An 8,194-nucleotide genomic window follows, 5' to 3' on the forward strand; every position below is an offset into this window, starting at 1 on the left:
AAAAGATAAAGTTGAAAGAGAAATTGTTAGTCATGGAACATTCAACTGTATTAAATTTATCTTTTAAAAATAATCTTGGCCACACTTTTTTTGGAAAGATATATAAAACACATTTCATTTCAAATGCATCCCAGAAAAATACATTTTCTATGCAAACGTAACAGTTCTCAGAGTAGAAACTCTATTGGGATATTGACTTGTAATATTGGCTTGGGTCAAATTGGGGAGAAATATCTTTTTGACACAAACGTCTTGCATAAAACTAAAGATGCAAAAGTGTAAAAGTTACCTCATGCTAATTTTTAAAGTGGCAATATTACATAAAATCAAAATTTTTGAGCTTTACATCATGTTGTAATTTCATTCCCTCATCAAAAAGCACACCTGGAATGTTTTTAATTGCAATATTAATAAAATTAAAATTAAAACAATGAACTTAAAAAATGTTATTTTAAATCGTCTCTTGCTGTTAAATCAACTTCATGAACTTTAATTTGAGTTAAAACCCAAACCGTTATCTTGGTGACGTAAATTGTATTTTCAAGGTAGACGGTGGACTTTTGTTTTCAAGTTAAACTACCACCAAACATTTTACAGTGTGTAGAGTGAGATCTAAATCAGATGTTTGTGTACCTGACACATTGGCTTTGCAGGTGTGTCCCTGCTCCAAGAAGTATCCATCTGCACAGCTGCAGTGGTGAGTCCCAGGTCGATCCTCACAGAGTTGATCACAGATCCCCCAGATCTTACAGTCATTATAGTCTGTGCAGCAGAGCAAACAGTCACGTTTTATGTGTAAAGGGTGAACACCAAGGATCTATAACCAGACAGCTGTGAAATTAAGGCTGTAAATTTAGCTCTTCCATGCTGACTCATAATCAAGAATTAAAAAAACACACTGAAAGCATTTCGTTGCAGACTTCCAGAACGTTTTACACAGTAGCGAGGAATCCACACATGTATAAAAATAAGAACATGTGACTCACCTACACAGGTGCGGCTGTCGTTAGCTACTATATATCCATCAGGACAGTAGCATGTGCCACCCTGGGGAGAAGGGTGGCAGAGATACTCGCAACTCAAGGCAGAGCACCGGTTCAGACCTGTGAATAAAATCCAAATTATGTTTAATGACTCTTTTTACAAGCTTGTTATCATCAAGGAAGAAGATAATTGAGAACATTATCACAAGAGCATCAACGTGACCAGAATCATTGCGATGATTTATTGGGAATGACAAACCAACAAAGTTAATCTTAAACCGGGAGTGTGTGAAAGCAGATAGTCTTTATGATGACAATATGACCTTACAAAGTGATAAGCTAGGAGTTCAATACACCAAGTTTAAGACCTTAACACCTTAAGCATGTGCTGAAACTGTGCAACATTCGCATTTAGACCTGGATCCCTGCAGTTTATGGATAAATGGTTAACCTTTAGAGAATAGTTTTGGGAATGAAGTCTGGAAATAATGCTTTTCGTAAAATCATTTAGGTTTCCCCATACTAATCAACATCTGAAATATACTTAATACTTCCTTAAATCATGTTGAATTATCCTCCAAACATTATCAGTGCTGATTTTTTCCCTTTTTAAAAAAATGTCCATCCAAAAACTTACCACATGTTTGAAGTGCTGTGGTGTTGGTCTCATCTGTTGCTCCAGGACAATCAGGTTTACCGTCACACACATTACCCACTGGGATGCATGCAGTTGAGCCTGGGCAACCCCACTCACCAGGGTAACAGTTCCGAGAATCACTGTCTGAAAGTCGGAAAAAAAAACAAATATTTAAAAAGTGTCCATTTTAGGGAATATTTCAACAAACCAAATCTTATAAAGGAAGTTTTCACATTGATATCCTGTCTTAATATGTGATAACTACTAACACTCTCAATGTTACACCGTCTTATAATAAAATCAGTTGTTATGCTTTAACACCCTGAGTTGTTATATTTCAAAATGTCTGATTGAGAAATTTTACATTAAATGAAGAACTATAACAGTCAAATTCTAATAATGCTTAAAATAATCAAATTTGAACATAATTTGATACTTAATAACAAAGTTTAAAATTATTTATTTTGTAAAAAAAACAAAAAATTAAAAGAGAGGGAAAGAAAAGTTTTTGCATCTTAAAGACTGCATCACCTATGGTACATGCACAGCATTACTATGACACATTATATAAAACACTGTTTGGGACTTTTGAAATCTTTTATTAGGTTATAAAAACTAAAAATAGGGTGATTTTACTAAGTTAAAATGTAAACTGATTTTAAAGCAAAAAAAGAGATTAAATCAATAAATGCTTCAAAATCACAAACTGTTTTATGTTTTATCAAATATATAGCAAGCAAAATTACCAATTTCAACCACAACTAGTCTTACATTTCAAACTAGAGTAGCTCAAACTTATTTCAGTTAAATTTAGTGAAAGGATGCTTTAAGTAGAATGATAGACAGGCAAAATGGAAGTCCACAAGAATCTCACCACATCCTCTTTCGTCACTGAAGTCTCCACAGTCGTTGAACTTGTCACACACCCAGTTCTGAGGAATACAGCGGCCACTGGAACAAGTGAACTCGTTGCCTTTGCAGGTGGGATATTCTGCAAGGCGAAGATGTTTAATGGGAGTCAGTAGGTAGATTGCACACTTGTTGCCACTTCTTTAGAAATGTAAGTTACCACAGTCTTGCTCATCACTGTTATCACCACAGTCGTCCCAGTGGTCGCACACAAACGCATGCAGCACACAGAAGCCATTCGCACACTCGAACTGGTGGATGGGACAGTGGTGAGTGGCTAGACAATAAAACAAAAACAATATTGTTTTATATTAAACCAGTATGCCACTTCATAAACAAAGAATAAATGCTGCCTGAGCATCCAGATTGGATATCAGTTTTTGTTACATATTGTAAGGGACAAATATGAAGAAATTCAAGAAAACTTTTAAATATTATACATCAGACCAATAAAATCACATTTTTAATACAGAAATGTGCGCTTAAAATATCTTTAATACTTGCTTAAAGGTTATAATTTTCAAAAAGGTATTTTCAGTCTGGTAATCAGAGCTTCATCTAACTGCTTATTATTTACAATATTACATCATTAATAGCTTGAATAGTAGTTGATTAGATGACACTTTCAATATTCCTCGTCACCACTTATTTTTACTTTACTATTTAAACAATAATAAACATCTGAAAAACAAGCTTTATTGGTATTACAGTCACTTGATGATCATTTTTGACCAAACAACTAGCACTGTATCAATGCAGGCTAATTTTTACAAATATGCTTCCTATAACTATAACTGAATTAAATTGAACACTTTATGAGATACATTGGACTAAGTTTAAATATATAATGTGCTTTTCTATTGATTTAGTTACATCATTTGAATGTACAGATGTTCAATTGGTCTCAATGATCACAATCTCAAAGCTAAAGAAACCGTTAAACTGTTATTACGTCATGTAATATAAGTATATACATATATTTCGAAATATATTTATTTTTGAAATATGGAAATATGTGTATTTTATTTGAAAATAAACAGACAGAAGGAGTTGATTACCTTACTTTTACAAGAAAATAAAATTAAAAGAAATCCTGCGTCGTCATCAACCGAAGCTAATCCAATATGGCGCCCGTAGTTTGTTCGTCAAGATACTGATGCGTTTAAAAACGGAAATGCGAAGTATGCCTAAATTTAACAGCTATCCATTTACTGTTTATAAACGCAAGCGTACTTACCGTTTTCTTGGTTTAAATACGGAGTTATGTCTTTTCAATATTAGACTTTTGACGAGGAAATATTGACTCGGGGACTTTTAAAATGCAACATTCAGGCGGAACAATCGGCTTCCTAAAATGATCATCCGGCCCCGTAATCCATCCTCCAGCTGTACGAACCAGGCCAAATGACGTCTTGCTGTCTTAATTTACCCAAACATCCCCATTTTCACTTTGCCCATCTTCTGTCTAAATACTTCAGGAGTTTCACAAAACATTAGGTATTCCAGACACTTGTTTTTATTCTCAGAGCTGGGATAGGGTACAGCAATGTGGATGTGCAAACCACATCCACGTTGTTGCAAGACTAACTTCAATACCATAGAAATGCGTTGGATACATCTTTGATTAAATAGAGCATGATGCTGATTGCTGTCTACTCACTGCAGTTGGTCTCATCAGATCCGTCTCTGCAGTCTACAAGCCCATTGCAGTGCTGAGAGTTATTGTAACAGGCTCCGTTTGCACATGTCTTCTGGGTGCATTGGGGATAATCTGTAAAGAAAAGGTGAAGTGCTCAAGTCTATGGAAATATTAGAAATGAACTAAGTTTGAGACAACTCTGGAGATCATCTGACAGCAGAAAAATGCAACTACAAGCATGACAGGATCAGCAGACATTAAAGACTAAAGTCTCACTGCAGTTTTTCTCATCAGTGTTGTCCACACAGTCCGTCACTCGGTCACATCTGTATTTGCTGGGGATGCACTGGCCCTCCTGGCAGGTGAACTGGTCTGGCCTGCAGGTGCGTCCGCCTGAAACAGAACTGGGTCAGGAGCTTGTTTTTGATATTGCAACAAGACACATACTTCAAAGTCAAATTTTCATAAAACAAAAGGATGATTTAGAGTCATTCCTCAACTCAATTTAAAAGTTATTGGAGTTATTTGCAATAACTCCAGTGTTATTTAACACAACAATATGTAGAAATAAACACATACAAATACTGTCTCCTAAGACTTATGATTCATACAATTTACTTATTTGCCTATGTTCTTTATGGACAGAAATATAAGTTGTGGCTTTGAGTACACTTTATTGTAACTTCCTGTGCAAGAAAAGTCTGCAATGAGATAACGGGGCCATCTAGTGGTTTTTGGTTTGCATCACTGCAAATTGCATTTGCATAATTTAGCAGGTTGACATGATATTACATGTAATTTCAGGCAGTATTAGTTTTCACCCTAAGAAACAGGAACACAACCTCAAATCTTTCTTTTTGAAATTAAAGATTAAACTTGTAAAGTGTACCACAGGTTCTTTGTTCATCAGATCCGTCGACGCAGTCCTTCTCCCCATCACAGACAAATCCCAGTGAGATGCATTCACCACTTGTCACACACTTAAACTCTTGTGAACTGCATGATGGAGGTGCTGCAGCAGGGAAACAAAACAGGTGAACTGGTTTTTGGATTTTCCTCTCTGACTTATTTTGCTGCTTGTCTGTTTTTGTGCTTGTCTTCTCTGTCCTAGTAGATTGTCAGTCATCCAGCCTTTGGGAATCCAAATGCTTAAATGGAAGGTAATTGAACTTCTTTCATAGAAAATTGAGGCCAAGAAAAGAAGTCCATGTACCTTCTATTTACACACTCAGAACGCTCTTCTGTTGTGTTAAGAAATAACCACTCTTCATTCACAGTTTGTGATAAATTTGAAATCCAAAGATGCACTTACGGCAGTTCAGCTCATCAGAGTCATCTGTGCAGTCTTTGGTTCCATCACACCTCCAAGCTTTGTTGATGCATTGTCCATTTCTGCATTGAAACTCATTACTGGCACAACTTCCTGCAGAAGACACAAAAGCACATCACGTCAAGTACAACATAAGTTAGCAATGCTTCAGTGAACAAAAAGGTACAAATTGGCACTGAGTAATATCAGGATTTATCACAAACTTTCCTGTTTTCAACCGGAAACGTTTAATTCGCAAAATGTAGCCTATTGAGTCTGTGAGGCTTAAATAGAAAGTGAAAAAAGGAATATTTCCTCTTATCCTCTCTTCAAAAGGGGAAAGACAAGAGAAAATGCAATTTGACGTCAGGCAGATGCATTCTGATCTTCATAAATCAGATAAAACTACTTGCAAAAAATGTATCTGAGAAGTTGAAACGCTTCAAGAGTTTTAAATTAGTAGAAAATGAGTCCCTTGGCTTATCTGTTTAGTTGAACTCTGACGTTCGTTGACTTTACACTGACACAGCCAAATGTCTTGTTATTTTTATGACATTTTATTAAAAATTTTTAAGTCAGTGTCACTTTAGTTCAAATAAAATGTATTTTATTGTTTCTTTTACAAATGAATTACCATGTTTATGGCTGTTTATGGCATCTGAACCTGAGAGCATGTGATCTGGCCTTTAAAGAAAAGTTAATTCTTCACCTCAAAATACAACTCGTGATCTTTTTAACGCTTCACTGCCAATTTCAAATCTGTCATTAGTGTGGCATTTGCAGAATGATATTTTATCTTGTGTTTGTGGTTTTTGTACCATGTCAGGATTTATGCCCACATTCATATTTCTAAGATTACATGAAAATCAACATGATTTCAAGCCGCTTTATATAACCCTGAATCAGAGAGAGGGCTTCAGATCTAAAATTGTGGAACTTTTACTTTAATTTTTTTAATGAAACATAGTAAAAATTATCATAATTTAAAGTTAGACTGGACAGAATTGCATTATTAGAAATTTATTGCATTGATTGGATTCTTTGACTTGGAAAGTGAGGTATATGTTGAAAATCACTTATTCATAAATAATTTGTTTGAATAAAATAGGTATATAAATTTTCTGTTGAGGTTGAAGAAATTGAATCCTATAAATAAGACAAAGTTTCTGAGTTTATAGTTTAGTTATTAATCTACTTTAAAAAGATTTTAGACATATTTGTATGGTAAATATTTGTATAAATTGATTTTTTTTAATTGAAAATGACCAAAAGTTGAAGTTTAAACTCTGACTTGAATTTTAAGTGAAAAATGTACTCACCTTGAACAAGGTGAATTCCTTGGGACAGCAGTAACAGAGACAGAAGATGAAGACCCTTTAGGGCCATTGTTAAAGGTTCAGTTTTCCTCCTGTGTTTCACTGCAAAGCTGTTATTTTGGTCCGGTGTGTGAACTCATGCTCAGTCTGCAACCATGACTCTCTGAAGCCAAATGATTCGAAGTGTGGTGATGAGTCTGAGCTTGAGATGTAAAACCCTGAGCAGGCAGCAGATCAGTAATGTGACAACGGAGTAAAACTGGTTTTTATGGCTCGTTATTTTGCGTAAACTTCATCTAAGATTAACTTTTATCTGTCAATATCTTGTCTACGCCAGCAAAAAAGAGTAAACACTAATTTTTAGTAACTTTATGACAGGAAGTTCACAGCCAGTTCCTGACACAAATCAGGAATCATCAAGAATTTTTTTTTAAATTCCTGTGACAGGAAGATTTTGAGCATTTTCTGATGGAACCAGTCACATTTCAAAACATTTATGTTATTGAAGTTGTTTAAATATTTGATCAAATTAAATGTTTTCTCATCAGTTTAGCTTCATGTAGAGATTAATGGGTGAATGGTTATAAGAGTTTTATCATTTTTCATGATTATTATTTAAAACAGCCCTTAATAAATCCTAAAAGTATGTAAAAAAAAAACAACAACACCAAAAAAAATAGTTAAGCTATTGAATTATCACAAAAATGCAGAAATGTTTATTATGATTTAAAATGTAAAGAAACTCTTTCAAAATGAGTGGAAATGAAAACAAGGATTTATTAAGCTTAATGTGTAATGGATGAATTATAAAATGCCTCCCAATTGTGAATTGATTGTTATATTGCATTGTAGCTTCATGGAGATGTTTTACAACATCCCAACACATGACTTTTGAGATAACAGTGCCTAAAATGTGAATCATTACCTAAAACTGGATAAGTGAGAAATGTGAAACAACTGCATGTGGCAAACTGCTTAGCATGAGCCTGGTTCTTGTCTGTTCTATTTTGAATGCCAAAGTTCAGTACTGTGCTGTAGATTTTCCCATAATTTCTAAATTTAAAATCTTTTCAGAACATAAATGCCACGTGAAAAAGTCATAATGCACCAAAAATGCAAAAGTATGTAAACAAAGGCTATTCAATGATGTGAAAAAGTGTTTTGAACATTGACCTACTCTACGTGGCAGAATTGTTTTAATCCAGCCACATTGGTGGACTTTCCTGCATTATTTTCTCCTTGGCAGCATCAGTTCCAGGTTGTTCTAATTCTGAAATGCTTTGTTAGTTTTATGCCAAAGATTAAAAGATTACCAAGATGTTTTCCTGCAAATGTGACACCTTTGTTTTTTTTTGGATAAGTGGTGTTGTCACTTTGGGACTTTCTCATAAAGGCCATTTT

The 8,194-nt window shown here is 34.6% G+C and overlaps 1 protein-coding gene across 2 annotated transcripts in view; it reads right to left on the minus strand.

Annotated features, from left to right (window-relative positions):
- The window catches only part of lrp2b (low density lipoprotein receptor-related protein 2b), a 39,860-nt gene extending 32,852 nt beyond the window's left edge, over positions 1–7,008 (minus strand). For both annotated transcript variants that reach the window (XM_055057812.1, XM_055057811.1), the window contains exons 1-10: positions 6,797–7,008; positions 5,481–5,591; positions 5,058–5,180; positions 4,445–4,561; positions 4,190–4,300; positions 2,690–2,806; positions 2,495–2,611; positions 1,621–1,764; positions 987–1,103; positions 634–762 (exon numbers count right to left, since the gene is read on the minus strand). In XM_055057812.1, the coding sequence (XP_054913787.1) occupies positions 634–762; positions 987–1,103; positions 1,621–1,764; positions 2,495–2,611; positions 2,690–2,806; positions 4,190–4,300; positions 4,445–4,561; positions 5,058–5,180; positions 5,481–5,591; positions 6,797–6,863 (1,153 nt within the window). In that variant the 5' untranslated portion in view covers positions 6,864–7,008. The remainder of the gene's footprint in view (positions 1–633; positions 763–986; positions 1,104–1,620; positions 1,765–2,494; positions 2,612–2,689; positions 2,807–4,189; positions 4,301–4,444; positions 4,562–5,057; positions 5,181–5,480; positions 5,592–6,796) is intronic.
- Positions 7,009–8,194: the final 1,186 nt, after the last annotated feature.

The sequence above is a fragment of the Poeciliopsis prolifica genome, unplaced genomic scaffold, assembly GCF_027474105.1.
Source record: "Poeciliopsis prolifica strain line A6 unplaced genomic scaffold, Auburn_PproV2 SCAFFOLD049, whole genome shotgun sequence".
Classification (NCBI taxonomy): domain Eukaryota; kingdom Metazoa; phylum Chordata; class Actinopteri; order Cyprinodontiformes; family Poeciliidae; genus Poeciliopsis; species Poeciliopsis prolifica.